Source organism: Halichoeres trimaculatus, unplaced genomic scaffold, assembly GCF_033239565.1.
Source record: "Halichoeres trimaculatus isolate MK-OKI-2021-1 unplaced genomic scaffold, fHalTri1.1 fHalTri1_scaffold_1, whole genome shotgun sequence".
Taxonomy (NCBI): Eukaryota; Metazoa; Chordata; class Actinopteri; order Labriformes; family Labridae; genus Halichoeres; species Halichoeres trimaculatus.
Window position 1 is genome coordinate 28005564 of NW_027437179.1, and position 18252 is coordinate 28023815.

The 18252-nt window shown below is 39.6% G+C and overlaps 1 protein-coding gene across 3 annotated transcripts in view; it reads right to left on the reverse strand.

The window, feature by feature from the left end:
• Positions 1 to 18252, reverse strand: part of cacna2d2a (calcium channel, voltage-dependent, alpha 2/delta subunit 2a) — a 182922-nt gene that overhangs the window by 4195 nt on the left and 160475 nt on the right. For 2 of the 3 annotated variants that reach the window (XM_074669995.1, XM_074669978.1), the window contains 24 exons: positions 18034 to 18123; positions 17198 to 17266; positions 16522 to 16596; positions 16354 to 16428; positions 16148 to 16219; positions 15912 to 15983; positions 15660 to 15721; positions 11298 to 11374; positions 10221 to 10235; positions 8074 to 8134; positions 7279 to 7376; positions 4898 to 4988; positions 4741 to 4803; positions 4449 to 4552; positions 4221 to 4319; positions 3934 to 4025; positions 3804 to 3851; positions 3644 to 3715; positions 3402 to 3554; positions 3247 to 3299; positions 3108 to 3163; positions 1592 to 1715; positions 1190 to 1299; positions 870 to 952 (listed from right to left, as the gene is read on the reverse strand). In XM_074669995.1, the coding sequence (XP_074526096.1) occupies positions 870 to 952; positions 1190 to 1299; positions 1592 to 1715; positions 3108 to 3163; positions 3247 to 3299; positions 3402 to 3554; positions 3644 to 3715; positions 3804 to 3851; positions 3934 to 4025; positions 4221 to 4319; positions 4449 to 4552; positions 4741 to 4803; positions 4898 to 4988; positions 7279 to 7376; positions 8074 to 8134; positions 10221 to 10235; positions 11298 to 11374; positions 15660 to 15721; positions 15912 to 15983; positions 16148 to 16219; positions 16354 to 16428; positions 16522 to 16596; positions 17198 to 17266; positions 18034 to 18123 (1914 nt within the window). The remainder of the gene's footprint in view (positions 1 to 869; positions 953 to 1189; positions 1300 to 1591; positions 1716 to 3107; positions 3164 to 3246; positions 3300 to 3401; positions 3555 to 3643; positions 3716 to 3803; positions 3852 to 3933; positions 4026 to 4220; positions 4320 to 4448; positions 4553 to 4740; positions 4804 to 4897; positions 4989 to 7278; positions 7377 to 8073; positions 8135 to 10220; positions 10236 to 11297; positions 11375 to 15659; positions 15722 to 15911; positions 15984 to 16147; positions 16220 to 16353; positions 16429 to 16521; positions 16597 to 17197; positions 17267 to 18033; positions 18124 to 18252) is intronic. The other variant, XM_074669987.1, reaches the window with a different exon arrangement.

Genomic DNA, 18252 nt, shown 5'->3' on the forward strand with positions numbered 1-18252 from the left:
AACAGGAGAGAACAGCAATCCTTGCTCTTGGCAGCACCTCTACAGCCCCAGTTAATAATAATTTATCTCATTTGTTTAATCTTTGAATAAAAAAAAAACTTTAACTACAGTTTAAGTCTTAGGGGGAGGTAAGGGGCGGGGCTACTGCTGTGTCTGAAATCACTTCCTCTTTCATTTCTGATGTGGGTATTGCATTGTGACAGAAGTGTTAGTAGAAGGGAGTGCATTGAACTTTACGTCCAACTTTGGAATATAAGTTGAGATATTTAGACCACAGACTGCATAAGGAAATGGATGACATGACAGCTCCCAAAAGTGAAACCAAAAAAAACAATCTGCATCTCCTTCACATTAATCAACAGGACATGGGTCGAACTTTAAAATAAAAACAGATGTCCAATAAATGTAAGCCTAATTGATTCATTGATGCTCAAAATAGAGTTTGATGTCATGGCAGAGAGCCAAGTTGACCTCCTCTGCATTAACGGAGGAAAACATGGACACTTGTACTATAACCATTTGAGGAATTTGTTATGCTGTCGACTGTTAGACCCAAGACATCTTTGCTGTTTAGTGACTGAAGCACCTGTAACAGAGATATCTTTTGGGCTCATTTTTTTTTCATTTTTCGTTGAAGTCAAACTTTACATGTGCAGAATTTGGAAATAAAGTTAAAAAAATGGTGCGTTATAAATCAAATTATCGTTCATGTTGGATGAGACCTGTGGAGTCTCTTCTTGCTTGTTTTCTTCTCAACATGAAAGGGATCAGAGTTATGGTTATTCCTAAAAGGTGGAACACTTGTCTTCACTTAACATAGCCCATCTTTTAGAGAAAGATAACATGTAAAATGTGTCTTTATATCTTACAGAGATGTTATTGTCAAAACAAGTTGCAGGTCCTTTTCGATAGCGTGCCACTGCCATTTCTTCACATGGATTTTCCTCCTTGACTGAAAATTAACAGAATTAAGGAAAACTCGAACCCTTTTTTCTGCTTTTCTCCGTTTTCCTCACTTGCCTAAAAAGAGTAAAGACTGGTCATGATTCACACTATTGTGACAAAAATAACCTTCAAATGAACATGAATATCAGTGTTCCCACAGGTACAGTGATATAAAGACAAAATCAAGCAATGAGAGAGTGTGTCGTCTCCTCTCCCAGCTGGTGTAAAAAGTGAACAAGGATACACTCCTCCTCCTCCTGGGACAGCTTCTCTATCTCACAGGAGTTACATGGCAGCTTCTCTGCCACCACGAAGAGCAAGTTGGTGTTGTTTATCCTCTTGGCGTGAATCAGCCTACAAAGAGAAAGAGAGAAGAAGAGAAAGCTCTGTCAACAACCCCCCTGCTCGCTTACATCACAGGCTCATTTACTAATGGATCAGCAAGATTCATGAGACGCTCTTATGAGGCTCATTTAGCCCATGATATGACCGTTTCATTAAGGATGAGACGCTTTAATCATCAGCAGAGTTTATTAGCTCACACAATAAGATGAATCCGTCACTCTAACTGCGCTGCTGTCACAGCACAGCTCTTTATGTTGTGTGTATGTGTATGTTTGTGTTTGTGTTTATGCTGCATACAGACCTGGAGCAGTTGACACAGTCTTGTATCATGCTGTAGGAGTTGCTGAGATTACTTAAGTAGTACTGAGTCTGGATCATTACACAGCTACGCTCTTTGGAGTCGTATCCTTCAGCGTCCACCTCATCTGCAGCACCAGCAGAGCACAGAGACATCACAGTTACACTTGTCATTTCAACTGATTTATGAGATCGGAGTGTGAACATAAAAAAGATGTGTGTTGACAAAAAGCTGTAAAACTTCCCTCCTTTAGAGTTTCTTCATGTGGCTTTTGCTTTAAGTTTGTGCACTCAGGCTGAAAACCTGCACTGATATACATCACTGAACCATCAGTGGCTGCACTTTAGACTCTTGGATCATATAACTTCAGGGGAACAATTTACACTGCATAACACAGCAATGCTTTGCCAAGAAATATTCTACTGTTACACAGACAACCTGACTGATCTTTTATTGAATAAATCACCATAGATGTATCTGAACTCCGCAGCACTGGAATGACAAAGTTCTCTTTGAGTCCACTAGAGGGTGCAGAGTCTGTCTTTGGTCAGGTGGGGTAAGATCAGAAGTTGATTAAAACTGTGTACATTTTAATTTCACTGATTTATAATTGATCTTACAATAAATTTTATCCTGTTAAAAAAACGAAAAGCATCACTCATTGTTAGAGTTGTGTTTAATATTGTTTTATCACTTCTATTTCTTTTGAATTAAAGTTATTTATTTATTTTTTATTTATTGTTGAATTGTTGTATAATTTAGAATTATTCCATTCTTGATTCATTGAATATTTCATTTTGATTTTTTGAATTTTATTTCATTTCAATTAAAGTTTATTTTAAACCATTTTCCTCTCTTAATAACCATTTTTATTTATTTAGATTTATTTCATCTGATTTCGATTTTTAAATTTCATTTTATTTTAATTAATTTTAGTTTATTTTAAAGCATTTTGTTATCTTAATTACATTTTAATTTTTTCATTTATTTAGATTTATTTAATCTGATTTTATTTAATAGTGGTCACCCAATTTTATTATTTTGATTTTATTGCGCTGATTTTATTTTTTTAGTAGTGAGTATTTTAAGTATTTTATGACTCTCTACACCCATTGCTGTTATTTATTGTGTCTGCTCTTTTTTGAAGCACTTTGGGCTGCATGTTTTAATGTATGAAAGATGCTATATAAAAAGATGAGTTTGAGTTTGAACAGGCATCTAGAGTTATTCAAAAATCTTTAAATAATAAAAAAACAAGTTTAATTTTTTATGAAACTTTCCTTTCTTTCTATGACTGAGAGATGACTTTGGAAGTGACACCCCTTGTGTCACTCCCATGTTGTCCATTTGTCAAACATAGATCACTGTGTAAAAAAATTGGTGTTCATAGGACCCAGATTAGACGTCTACAAAGTATACATTTCAAATAATCCTTACACATGAAAGTGGTTTGATTTTTTATGTGAATCCAGGCCTGAGGTTAACTTTTGATGAGTGAAGGTGTCCTGTTCGCACTCACCTGTGACGAACCAGCTGTGATAGGCGAGCCCATAAATGAACTGTTGAAACAAGGACCTGTGGAAATAAAGATGCTTAGTATTGGGGTGCGTCCATGCAGTACTCTGTGGGGTTATGTTTGTATCCAGGAGGACTCTCACCATGCAGCTGCAGATGTCCACCAGGCAATGTTTACAAAATCTGCGATTGTAGGCTGCAGAAAAAAAGATTGCGTGAAAAATGGATTAAATTCTCTATGTATGATATTCATTCCTTTTCATTTGATGTTTTTAATGTTTTTTTTTTTTTTTTTTACCACAAAGACTCCTCTGGGTGCAGCTCCAGCCTCACTGTTAGGAACACGCTCACACACAGACTGGTAGTCAAACGACTGCTTGCGGTTGTATAAAGAGTTGTTGTAGAGAGCGTACATCAAGTAGGGTTCAACATCGCTGAAAAACATCCCAACCTGTGGAGAAAAAGAAACAAACAGTCCAATGAGTGTGAGATTTAGTTATGAAAGAGAGGTCAACACTGGTTTGGATTTATTAACTTCACCTTGTTCCAGTCATCCTTCTGATTGGACATGATTAGGAAGCCACCGTCGTCGATTAAGTAGCACAAGAGATCCTGCACACAGGTATTGAAAGTACAGTGATGTGATACAGAAGATCAAGCTGATAGAAGTAGACTATTGAAGATTTGTAGAAATACTTACATCACTGTTTGCTTCACAGTCCATTTCACAGACATTGTTTGGTCCACACTGTCACAGAGGACAAAACAAGGTAAGCAGAGACTTCTGGGAAAATACTTCTGGACACTTATGAAAGAGTTAGAAATGTTACCGTGTTTGAGCCCTGACGGTTGTCTGTGTGGTTGCTGGCAAGAATTTTAAACTTATCTGTCCAGGCCTCAAGGTCAAGCTTCACTCCAACCACTGAGATAAAGAAAAACATGAAAAAGTTTAATTCAAAATAAAAAATATTAAAACTGAGCATCAAAGAGAGGGCCCAGAGCCCAGACAGAACCGCAAAGTGACAATCAATACCAACACAGACGTGTAATTATCTGCACCTTGCTCTCAGACTTTTACTTTAGCATCTGTAATCATAAAGATTATTTCTGAGTCAACCTGCGGGTTTGATGGTCTTCCCTCCCACTGCGATCTCCACCGCTGTGCTGACCAGGATTCCTATAGTGTCGTTCTCTGGGTTCAGCAGCTCGTCTCTGGCTTTAAGAGGGAAAAAAAAAAAAGAGAAATAAGCCAAGGAAGCAGGAGAGGGAGTTAGAAACAAAGAGCCACAACACATTATGAGACCCAGTGTGAGATAAACAACCCGCAACGGTGACCATCATTCACCTGTTCGATAAGGCGCCCGGAAGATGTAGCCCTTGTTGTCGAGACTGCGGCGGTAATAGCTGGCGTTAAACGGCTCAGGATCTTCCTCCCAGCTTTCTGAAGCCCTGAGATTTAAGAGTGGAGACACTGGGGCTGTAAATCTCCAACGCTCCAGACTCTACTAACCTCAAATATTTATGGAACGTTTTAAGTCTTTACGCTTCATGACTGTGTAAGACAATAAAGAGAAACACAACTACAGAGCAGCTGTGACCCTGCTGCAGATGCACAGCCTTCTTAGGAGAGCACGTACTTGTTAGGAAACACTCTTGTTATGCCTCCATCCGTTGCTGCAAACACAGCCAGAAAGCCATATCTGCAGATAGAAGAGAGCAGACGTTGGTGTTAACATCTTCTAAGATTAAAAACATTTCGATGGAGCTCCGTGATTACAGACTCTTTGTACTCACGTATTCAAGTCTTTATTCTTCCACACTTTCTCCACTAGCTGTCGAATGATGCCGGTGTCCAGAATAAGGTTGTGAAGAAGTAAACTGTCACCTAAAGTGTTCAGATATGGAAGATTATTAAAGACAAACACAAATGGAATACCTTTATCCATCACAGTAACAGATATCTAGAGGTTAGATGAAGATCTTTGGTAAAGTAAAACATCTGGGCCCAGTTTCACAGACAAGGCTTATATTATTCGATCAATCAATCAATCAGCTTTATTCATAGATCAGTTTAACTACAAAACAGCCAGCCAGGAGTAGGCCTAAGTCAGACTAGTAAAGCTGGTTCATTTGCAGCTTGCATGAGCGTAGCTTACATTTGTTTTAATTAGTCTCAGACTATGAAGTCTTGGAGTAAGCTTCAGTGACAACACCTGAGTCAGTTCTCATTAGCCTAAGTGGGAGCAGAGCCCATCAGCCTAATGGTGACCTGAAACCTGGAATGGAATTGAGGGCAGCTTTGCTGAAGGGAATTTTGACACCAAACATGAAGAATGCGTTTAAAGAACTTTATTGAGTTTGAAAAAACTCTACTTAAATTATGGAAAATCACTGAACACAGGAAGAGGAGTGCTTAGGATGCCAAGAACCTCAAAGAGATCAGAGCTTGGAGAGAACTGGGTACAGGCCTTCCTCTTTAAGACATAGGGGAAAGTCTAGGCTCAAGTAAAGTGATTATCTCCAATACGACTTCTTTGTACACACGAAAGCGGTCTCAGAAAGTCCTTTCATCAAACTCAATCAATGGATTACTCCGATCCATAAGTGTTCGTCTGGCTGGCCTCTGCTGCGGGTATTGGTCTTCACTTAGGCTGTATTCAGACCAGAAAAGTCCTTTGGTCCACTTGTTTGGTCCGGACCAAAAGCGGACTTTATTTTTTTCGTTTGGTGCGGTTCGTATTCAGATTGTACATTTTGCAAGTGGACTATATTCTGTAAACACACCCACGTGTGTGACGATCAGTGCTCTCATTGGACAGCACTGACAAAGGGCGGCACACAGGATACAGACCCGGAAATGGAGGTAAACATGTGTGTTTGTGCTCTTATTAGACCTGAAAAATCTTTTTCAGTTTCAAGAGCAGCTCCTTCAAAGCAGGCTTCACAACACGGTCTCAAATTTTGAAACAGCGAAGACGAATGCACGCAGCAAGGAGACGCTATGCTCTGCGTGTCCTGACCCACAACATGTTAGCAACAGCGTGGCTAAACAGAAGACGGAGGATCAGGTATGAACCAAAGACGGTTAGGTTACGGTGGCTTTATAGGCCCAAAAGGCGCATGTGTCCTGTTGTTGGTTCGGATGGACCTTGGTTTGTATTCAGACCTGCACCGGAGAACCACGAACCGCACCAGAGTTCGTTTGGAAGCGGACCGAGACCACCTCAAAAAGTGGGTCTCGGTCCGGTTGTTTGGTCTGCACCAGGGTTCGTTTGTGTTTATTCACACCTGCATGAAAAGTCTGCACCAGTGTGGGAAATGAACCCTGGTCCGTTTAAAGTGGACTAAACAGTCCAGGTCTGAATACACCCTTAGATATTCCAAATACTAAATACTCCAAAACCATTTGTGTGCTCCCTTTCACAAACTAAGGGTACTAAGCTGATGTTAAACCTGCCTCTTTACAGGATTAATTTAAACTCCAATTTAGTCCTGGAGTAGCTCTAACCCACCCTCTTGCAATTGGCTTTGTTTAATCCAGAACAGACAAACTCTATGACTATTTTAAGATTAATCTATGCTAGTGATTTAAAGTTAAGCCAGCTCAAACTGCATTTTAGTCTTGGACTGGGCTTAAGTCTTGTCTGTGAAACCGGGCCCTGATGTTGTAATAATGAAATAAAATTGAAGCACACAGAGGATTACAAAATCTTGCTCAGTGTAAAAATAGGTCAAAATTGAACTAAAGTCAAATCTCCTCTGACTACATGAAAAACTATCACATAACTTATTTTGCAAAGTTGATTCTTCTGCTGACATATATGTAAATTTGGAGACCATTAAGTTATTTACTTCTAAAAACTCTAACTCTGATAAAGTGATATCAGTTAAATTTAGAGATCATTATGTATGTCTAGTTTTACACACAATCATTTACACATTTATATTGAGAGGTACAACTGTCTTTAAAGCAGGAATAAACACAAACAGATGAATAATTCAAGCTTGACCTAAGGCCAGATAAGAATATTTTGTGGGGAACAGTGAATATTTGTGGTAAAATATCCTAAGTCTGAACTATTGCTTTCATTTGTGGATTATTTTTTATCAGAACAACTAAAAAGCTTTGTGTTTATGTGTGTGTGTTTGCATGTGAGTATAAAGTTAAAACTCACATTGTTTGGAGTCTGGCGTCACCTTCTCCATGAGAGCAATAAAGTTGAGCAGGAACTCAGTGTTGTTGTTAGAAAGTTCCAGATCATTGCAGTACTCCCTGTTGAACAGACACGAAACAGCTCCACTCAGAGCAGACATCTAAAACATACAAATCTACACAACAATTAAACTCTACCCTGTTTGATCTTAAAAACATCACAAACAACACAAAACATCAAGCAAAGATGCGGCATGCACGTCCTGAAGCTGAAATTCCACTCAAACAAAATGTGTAGCACAAAGCAGAGCATCAAAATGAAAGAGTTTGAATGGTGTGAGTTATACTTGAGGCTGCAGCTGGATGCTGTGAGGGACATGCAAACAAGTTTCAGTCTGTTTTCCACATCTTGTAGCTTTTGCTGGAACTTAAACTTTTTTTTTTTTCATTATTAAGATAACCACTAAAGTATTTCGGCAAAACAGCATGCTAAGGAGATTTGTTACATTTTAAAAACTTTGTTGTAAAGAGGATAACTTTAGGAGGGAAATGGGTCAATGCAAGAAAAAAAGTCAGGATGTGATTAATTTTACGTTTTCTCAAATTTGTCAGTTCACGCATCACTGAAAATAAAAAAGGAAACCACTTTCACACGGTGCAACCCAACAACACCAACAGAAAGCAGAAATCACATGATTAGAAAACACATGGAGCCAAAACAACAAAAAAATGTAGTATTCGAAGCACTGAAAGAGATGAAGACAAGACACCAAACTGATGACCACCAATGACAGCAAGCGTTCACACGCAGGGCTACCTGGGAGCAATGAATACATGTCCTTCAGACTCAAAACTGTTTGGCAGCAGTGATTCAAAATCTGCAACAGAAAGGGGAAGATTATCCAGGAAGAGCAGTGGGCAGAGCAGTGGGGGATTGTGGGTAAACAGCAGCTGTTCTTCAAAGGTGTGGGGACGCAGGGGGGAGTTTACCATAGCAACACTGAGGTATCATGGAAACACCAGCGTTAGCCAATATGGTGCCTAAAAATAGAACCTGAACCTCGATGAATGACCGCTTCAATTTCAAAAGCACTCACATCTCGTTCTTTTTCTGTATTTTGTCAAAGTTTCCCGATTGGTTTCACTCTAACATGTTTAGGATGTCAGAGAACTGACTTGCAGGACGTGACGAGTCAGGAAGCAAGTTCTCAGACAGATTCAAAACTGTGAGTGCTGTTGGATCAGGCAGGCATCAACATGGCCAACTTTTGCAAGGGGAGGTGGGTGGAGGTTCCTGATGGAAGTGGTCACCCCTCAGACTGGCAGGGAGGCGGCTCAGAGAGACACATAATGAGTGGAAATGCATTGCATTGTGAAGGGCATGTTGAAAGGGCAACGTCATTTTATCTATCAGAGACAAAACAGAGCACACATATCAACCAGAGCGAAAAAGCCTCAACAGGTGAGTCTGCGATGAATCCAACGTGTTATTTTCTCATTATGACCCGTTCACTGCGTCCACAGGAGGAATGAAGTGTTTGGATTTGACTGCTAAAATAGAGTGCCCAGGTAGTTTTCCGCCCACAATGCCGTGCACAACCAGGGTCAGGTTTACTGAGGGCTGGACCGTGCCCCTGGCCGTCTGAGGGGTGAAGAGGGAGGGAGACAAGCTGATGGAGACAGGGAGTACAGGGGGGACGACACAGGAGTCAGGTGCTGAACCCTGACACCTGACAACGGAAGAGGACCTGAGTGGGCAGGAAACAGCTCAGCCCTGAGAGGATCGTATACAGACTGCAACGTCTCCAGCTATAGACGAGATTCCACAAACACTACATCTAAAATAAATGTTTATTACAGGTATCAACTGAGAAAAGCTATATTTAATATAAGCACCACTAATTATCTTTAATGCCATGAGATGTTGTATTATCATAGCTATTAAAATCTAATTTTCCATTAAGTGCTTTTACTGTTTTACTAAATTAAAAGACTTGAAGTTATTTTAGGAGGCAGGAGTGTGGGTGAAGTGTAAAGCTATCAAAAACAGCTAGTAAAACCCTGCACACTGTCTTGAGTTTAAATTTCTAAGAGCATTTCAGTACCAGAGTTTCACCAGGAGGACTGAAATAATCCAAATAAATGTTTTATTGCAAGAAACATTAGCTCTTCATGAAGAAAAGTTTTACATGAAACAAAAAGAATATCTACTCCGACTAACAAGCTTAACAGGTGATTTGGTTTACGTGCTGCTAGTTGTTTTTAACTTTCTTGAAAATCTAAGTCAAACATTTATGAACAAATGACACCATCAGAGCAGACAGAGAGAAAGACAGAGAAAGAGGAAAAAGGAAAGAAATAAAGATGGAAGATGGAGAAGGGCTAAATATGGTGAAAGAAAAGGAATGAAAGAGAGGAAAAGAGGTTGAAAGAGAGAAGAAGAGAAAAGAAGAAAGAAGGAAGACACAACCCATCAAAAACTTTTCACAAAAGAAAAGAATTAAGAGAAGAGGAGGACAAAAAACAAGTTTTTACAGAACGCATGGACATATTGTCTTCTTCGGGTGCAGCAGCTGTCTATTAATTTGATCTTTTTGTTCTGTTTTTGAGCAGCAGGTATGTGAAGGGAGAAAGGGTGAGTCTGGAGGAGGGGGCAGAGGAGGAGCCATCGTGAGAGATGTGGGATCTGAGCTGCAGCGAGAGAGTGAAGAGGAGAAGAGGAAAAAGAGGAAGGATAAAAGGAGGAAGAGGGGAAAAGAGGGTAAAAGGGAGCAAGTCCTGAAAGCTAGACTGGCAGGGAACAGAGGCAAGCAAGCTGGGACAGGTGAGGGGGAGGAGGGTTAGGGTTAGGGTGGGAGGGGGGGCAGCAGGGAGAGGTTAAGGATGGGAGGTGAGGGGAGGAGGCAGCGGTAGGGAATAGGAAGTATAAGGAAGGGTACGTGGACCAATATGGAGTATACTTGCCCTTGCTGTTTAGCACTGTGTGGATCCATCAGAGAAGGAGTGAGCAAGAAAAGAAACAGGGGGTCGGGTGGGAAGGAGGGGATCACAGACAATATTTTATTCAATTACTGTTTGAATAAAAATATTGTTTTCTTGAAAAAAAGGAACCAATTTAAGTCAAACAAGACAAGAGAGAAAAAAGAAATGAAGAGCAAACATCCTTTTTGCAAGAGCAAACCAGGAAACAGAAATAAGAAAGTAAAAAGTAAAAACAGAAATCTAAGAAAGGAAAACACTTAAGACAGAAAACAGTAACTGTGAAAGTAAAAAAAAAGAAAAAATCAAATGAAACAGGAAAAAAGGGGAGTAACAGGGTCTGGGCTGAAAAGGAATGAGACAACAAGTGTCCCCTTTCAGACCCACAGAAACCCAAACTCCCACATTTGAAAGCCCTCGACCCGGGCCGTGTGGGAGTTTAACACTGAATGATTCCAAAGCTGAGAAACATCGTCAGACAAATACAGAAATAAAATAATAAAGGATAAAGACACACAGAAGGAGAAGTCTAAAACTCATAAAACTCATCATAAAGAGTGAAAAGCATGCATGTTTTCACAGCTTTTAGAACATCAAATACTTGAACACAGATGCTTCAGAATCATTACTTGGTGGAGAAGAGGCGAGAGCATTTGGCAAAAAAAATAATAGCACAGAGGTCGGCATTATTTTCACCTGAGTCACACAGTAAAACCACAGCTTTCACCTTTCTGTCAGTTCAGTTCTTTTTTTTCTTCAGCCAGTGTGAAGAAAAAACATCACCATTTTTTACAGCACAGCATGGAGACAGGAGGGAAGAGGAGGGGGAGTAGAGGAGTCGGAGGGACTCGGGTAAGATCCTGCCTGTCAGAGAGCTGCACTGAGAGGTGGGAGAAGGGGGAAGGAGGGGGGCAGGAGACTCTGCTCGTACGCTTCTATGATGATGTTGGAGGACCCAGGACTTCATATAAGATCATAAAGTTATAGAGAGAAAGAAGGAGCAGAGAAAGAGAAGAGAGGTAGAGACAGAGTGAAGGATGCTGGGTATTCCCGGGTACTTACACTGCACCTGAAGGATCTGGTCACTCAGGTTGGCCTTGATGTGGTTCTCACTATATGTGGGCAGAACCAACCCTAGACTGAGGTGACGAGGCAGAAAATCAGAGATACATGATGAATGCAAAAAAAGACACACTCAAAGACACCAGGCTCAGTCAGAGACGCTGAAACTTTAAAAAGTCATGTGAAATGTCGTCATCACATTCCTGAGTCATTCATTTCAGACCATATGTCGAACAGAGGCATCAGAATACCATAGAAGAACTGGAGAAGCACTCAGAGAGCGCAGACCTCAGCCAAGCATATTGTGATTCCCACACAACACTTCAGTCCTACTTTAATGTTATACTCCCTTTCAGCAGACTGTCTGCTACAATTTGGTTTTAGTTGCAGGTTTGTACAATAATTTGTTACCTGACAGTGTTGAAAATTATGATGACCCAGTGATCTTAGAATCCAGAATATTACCAGGATCTGGATCGTACTTTTACAATTTTTAGAAATTGTCGTGATCTTGTCTTGTATTGTTTTGCAAAGCAATCCGACTATCTATCATGGAGTTATACATACATATGGTGAAAACGGCACTGTCTCACAATGATGAAGAATCTTTAAAAAAGTCCTGGATCCAGACGGTGATCCAGATCACCTCCAAAATTTAATCACTTCTTTTTTATCCTATTTTGAACATTTCCTGAAAATTTCATCAGGATCTGTTGGTTACTTTTTGAGTTATGTTGTTCACAGACAGACAAACAGAAAAACTCTCCCAAAAGCATAACCTTCTTGGCGGAGGTAATTAGAATATCATAAAAATGAACTGTCATATCTTCTACACCACTTACATAAAATTTAGTGATGATTTAAAGTTTTTTGTTTTAATCCCAAAAAGGTTAAAAAATGGAAATGTCTTACTTCTGAAAATTATATTAACTTTTGCACCCAATACTTGATGTTGACTCTGTTTATGTGAACTGGTATGGCATCAGTCTGCACAGTAATATTAAAGACAGAAAACCATTAGGTAGTGTTAGTAGTTTCTGCATAGTGAGCAGCAAGTTGTAAGTATTGTTGACAAGGAAATCAGCATCTGCTTAGAGTTGATGGAAGCATGAAGAGCTCTGATCTCTCCTGGCAGATAGTTTCATTTACTTTGGACTAAATTATATGCAGTGGACAAACTCATGGCAACCCAAATCAGCAAAGACTGCAGAAACCTCACACTTAATATCAGGCACCTTTGATCATATGTCTCTCCCCTCTTCCTCCAAAGTCTATGATCCTTGATTTCAAAATTAAATGCAAAATTTACTTTAATTTGAATGGAGGACTTGTGACCACTGAGCTACTGTGGAGATCTTTGTCTCCTCAGCCCAGGACAGACACTTCTGACAGAGTCTGTAGTTACACTGTTTGAATGGTAATTTACCTAAATTCAAACAAAATATCCAAAAGATTGAATATTTCCTAAGTTCTGGGTTGTAACCATCAAATTTCAAATACAACAGTGTTTTAAACATTCAGCTTACATGTAAATAGCTTAGAATATAAAATATTTCCACTTTCTTACTGCTTTACCTACTGTGATAGCGCAGGCGCTGTATAACCTTGGCCGGAGTGTTATTACTGTTACTCTGTCACCATCTGTTTAATCAGAAAAATTCAAACAAATTTGGAAACCTAAGAATTTGGTCTTTCCAGTGATATATGGTTAATTACACTAATCAATAAAAAATATGTCCAAACCATTTCAGCCCCAGTAGATAAAAGGTAAAACAACTGATCAAAAATACTGAACTCTTTCACAGTATTTGAATTTATTGAGATACTCCGATATCTGCATATAGGTGTAGCTAAACCTCTCCTCATTAGATGCACCCAATATTTTTTGGTCAGATTGCAATTTAATTTAGTAATTTGGTTGCTAGGCGCCACCCTGTTGGCTATGGCTGCCTTTTGCAGCGTCTTTCTCTTCTTTGTACGTTTCTTGTAATTTTTTTCGTCTCTTTTTCGTAATCTTTGTATTTAGAGTGGATCATTACTGTAGTGGCTATTTGTCAAAACAAAAAGGAAGAGAAACTAAAAGGATAAACTTGGGGAATAACTTTAAAAAACTGCCACGATGCACCTTTCCAGTTGGGTCGTACGCAGGTCAAAAGAAAGCTCCACTCAGAAATCCAATTTTTACTGAGAAGAAACTGTTCACAAACATTTCATCACGTTTCACCAACCTGGTACAAAAACTGTATCCCCTTCCAGGTGCATAACCCCCAATGACACACGCCCTACCAATATAGATTTCCTGGGAGGTCACTGCGTGGCGCCTTGCTTATTGCCCCCTGGTGTTTACAATTAAGAACACATATACATATATCAAACAATCTAATGAAATAGTTCCAACAATTACTTTGTATGGCTCATTTTTTGGGTCATGGACACCAAACTTTTTGTGGCTTCAGCAATATTTTTACTACTTTTTACTACTTTTTACTACTACTCCTGTGTTTGTCTGAAGATCCTACATGTATCCATGGCTGCATTGTTTACATGTGGACTCAGCTGTAAGCAGCCTGTAGCATGTCAATGCTAACTGGTGTAAGGCCTGATGTCTTCCCACAAAGTGAGGAGAAGGAGGTGAGGACAACGTGCTGGTTCTCAGGTGTGAGCTAAGAGGTGACGACATGGACATGTCCATCCACCAATCGTTATTGGGAGCGCAGATCTATCTCCAATAAGATGGACGAGCTAGCTGTAGTAACCCAGCAACAGAGAGAATACCAGAGGGCAGAGTAGCGTCATGCTATTCACAGATATGGCTAACAGAGCCAACATCAGACACCAACGCCACATTGGAAGAGCTTCACCTGCTGTGAGCAGACAGGATCCAAGAGACAGAGTTGGAGCATGACTGAAGAAGCTCAGTCCTGGACCCTGTGGAGGTGGAGGCTGGCTGAGCTGGAGAATGATGGACAAGCTGTCATCGTCTATTTTCTTATAGACCTTTTTGCACTTTCTATACACTTTCTTACTTTTGTTTTCTTGATTTCTGCTGTGACTTCAATTTCGTTGTACTTGTTACAATGACAATAAAGTCCTATTCTATTCTATTCTATTAGATGCACCCAATATTTGTGGCCAGATTGTAATCAATGGCAATGCATCTAAAAAGCCAGCTAACTACTGGCTGCTCCAGAAGCCCTGAAAAGTAAGCTATTGTTCACAGTTCTGTCACGTCATCTTCAGGTGAAAGCCGAAGGAATCAAAGCTTGTTTGCTGCAGAGGGCTGCTAACACGGTGACTGAGAAAGTCAACATTGATACAAACACACCAAGTCTGGGGCTTTACAGGCTCATATCAAATGCAAAGAGAGGTTATGAAGAAAAGTCTCAATTTTAAAGTAACATCAGTTTAACTTAACATTTGGCATTAAGTATGATCTACATCTATATTCTCCAAAATATCAACTCCTCTTGTAATGCAGGGATTAAACATGGAAGGAAATAGAAACACATGTTCCATCTATTAATCTGTGTAGCCACACAAAGCTAAAATACACTGCAGTAAGAGGATTAATTAGTACAGATAGAAAATCAGGCTGTGACAGTATCAGGTTCAGACTGAGCCACAGCTACAGTCACAGCAGTACAGAGCTAATTTATCTTTGAAGAAACATCCAATGCTCACATTTTTATGAGCAAAGAAAGCCTGTGTTCTGCCTTGAACTCTACTGTGTTGCACAGATGACACAGAGTATCTCTGAATGCCTGGGTAGACTTAGATTTGTCTGTCACAAGCATTGTTAAGTACGCTGGAATTTCCCTTTGAATTGAATATTAATAGAATTGAGCAGAGGAAGGCTCACATGGACTCTGCCAGGACCAGGCACGCTGCCAGCAGATGTAATAAAAAACATGTATCAGACATTTGGAGGACCATTGAATATCATAAACTGTAATATGCAAAGTGTTGCCTGAGGGAAATGTCATTATGATGCCACCTCAAATGTTCAAGCAAGTTTTGAGAAGAATAAACTATACAATTAAACTCCGCTTGGAGTACTTTTGAAGATATTTATGAGAGAGGAAAAATGGCTCTTTAATTTGGGTGATCCAGATGAATTACTTTGGAAGGCAAACGAGCAAGTTGTCTTTATTCACTGAGAAGCTAAGTCTATTCTTAATGTTTTATAATGACATCTAGTGTTAACAAATGCTGCTGGTTGATGAGGGACATCACTCAAACTGTAAAAACAGATGCTTGTGGCTTAAACTGGGAGAGACAAAGTGTCAATGTTGGACTCACAGTATCAAGATGTGCAATCTTTTGCTCTGAGGTCAGGTGATGCACTTTTTTTTTCTGACTTACCTGTAATCTGTTCCATCCACTGGTGTCCATGTGTACGTCCGCATGGCCTCGTCAATGTACCTCTGTGAAGAAAAAAAACAAAGCAGAAAGAGACTGATTTATAAGACTTTCAGCTCCTCAGCACATGCCTCCTACCGTCACAGGAGGAAAACAACAGATCCTGAACATACTGAGAGAGTCAGATTCATTACAAAACCATCCAGGAAGGTGCCACTTTGGATCATGATTGAGCCTCATATATTGATGACTTGCCTCATCAACTGACTTAATGAGCGTCCTGATTTTCTTTTGCCCTGATTTGCCATCAATCATCTGTCGGCGGATCTGAAAATGGAGACAAGAGGCATGAGGAAAAATGATGCAGCGTGAAAAAGCATACGGTTCCATAAACTAGGGGAAAGAAGTGATAATAAAATGATTATGAAACATATATGAGATACATCAGCTAAGAGGGGGTAAAGATGATGTTTCAGAGAGGTTGTTTTTACCTCCTCCTTGTTACTGTCTTCCAGCTCTGCATCTAGAAAGTCCAGAGTGACGGGCTCCCTGAAGTTAATGATCTGAACAGAAATAGAAAGCAGAGGAGGAGGGAGAGGAGGAGGAGGAGGGTTAGAGTCATTTGGGCAAATAACATCCAAATTTAGCTTTGAAATAAGGAGCATGTAAATTCATCTGAGTTCATTGATGGACCTACTTTAGGTCGCAGGTTGGGATGAAGAAGCACGTAGCCATTGGGGTCAATAGCAAATGTGTAACCATTTGCTCCAAGCTGTACAAAAAAAGAAAGAAAAGGGAAAAATTGATTTGATAAAAATCACTTTAAGAACCATCTATAGAGAGATTACATTGACTGCGTACTCACCCTGTATGTCGGTGTCTTCCTCTTGATTTCATTGATTGCAACATCCACCCCCATGACCCCGAGGATTAGCTGGTTCTGTGTGAAAAAACATTAAAGGAGAACATTTGTAGTTTCCCATAAAAACTCTTAAATCAGAGAACCTCAGAGGGCTGATAAAACTGTCGCAAGGGTTACTACTCTTCATCTTTCCTCAGTGTACAATCTGATTTTAACATCGAGTATATCTTAAACTAAGTGTGTTTGCAGCCGCGCACATCTGCTTTAATCCTGTGTGATAAGCTCAAAGTAAGACTTTGCCCATGGACACTAAAGGCTGGATACAGCTGTGTTCTCTGAAGAACAAGAGTTACTACAGATGTGATGTGTGCTGTCACCTCAGGGGGGAGGTGTTGCCTTGAAGAGCACAGCTTGGCAGATGCAGTTACAAATGACTAGTGATGGTCAACAGCAGGAAAGGGTGATGCTAAATAAAACTAGAATAATACCCCTGCGCTACTTTGTCTCCTGCTTTCATTTGAATAACCTAAGAGGTGTGTGATTTTGGTCATATGATTATCAAGTTACATAATGATGGAGGGAAATTCTTATTAGTACAAGGGTTGAGCTGGGGCATGAGTCATGCTGCGCTGCTGTGTCACTGAGCTATTTCAGGATAAAACAGGAGTGTTGGTTTTACCTGAGAGCTCACAGAATCCACTGTGAGGTTGAAAACAGGCATTGTTCCAGTGATGACGAGGCCCAAACCCTGATAACAGACATGGTAAAGGGTGTAGAAATCTGATGAACTTCAATGACCTTGCATATTTAAATCAAAAAACAAAAATAAAAACAACAAAAACATGCAAAAACATCACCTTTGACTGATTGGACTTGGATTTTTTTTTTTTTTTTTACATTTTAATGGATCAAAGATATAGCTTTTTGTTAGGGGTGGGAGAAAAAAAACGAGAATCCATAGAATCAACAATTGGGACATTTTGTTTGAAAATATCAAAATTGGGATTCTTTGCCAAAAAAAACATTTAAAAAAAATTCAACTTCTTCATTTCAGTCTTTGTTTATAAACTGATTTGGAAAAAAAGTTACCACTTTTCTCCAGCAGAGGGTGAAATGTTTCTCTCTGACTCGCCTTATGTGCATTTTATGGGAAAATATGGCTTCTGATATAGTTTGGATACATTATCTTCATCATTTTACCTTTTAACATGGTCTGGTGTTAAAAAAGCAAACTAAAAATTGCAAAATCATAAATATCGAAGAATTGCAATTTAAATCAAATCGGCACCCCAAAAATTGTGGAATAGAATAGAATCTTGAGAATAGTATATCGTCCCAGCCCTTTTTTTTTATCAAGAAAATAATCCTCAGACTGATCTTAATTAAGTAATCTTTATCTGATTTCAGAGTAAATGTGTAGACACAATAAGAAAGGTGTATTAGTCTAAAGGAGACAAGAATCAATGTAACTGTCACAGTTCATCAAAATAAATCTGACTTTAATGTCCCTCTCACCAGAGCATCCTGGTAGACGTTTGTCCACTGCACCTGCTTGGCTCTCGGCCCAGCCAGCACCATTGGACGACCCAGCACATCCAGGTACTCCTGCAAAAAGTGAGAGAAAAGTCACTCACACACACGGACACACACGCTGCTATGACCACAAACAATAAACACATAATCAAACAAACATTTACAGGAGTCATCGTGTACAGGCATTAAAAGCAGAGGACT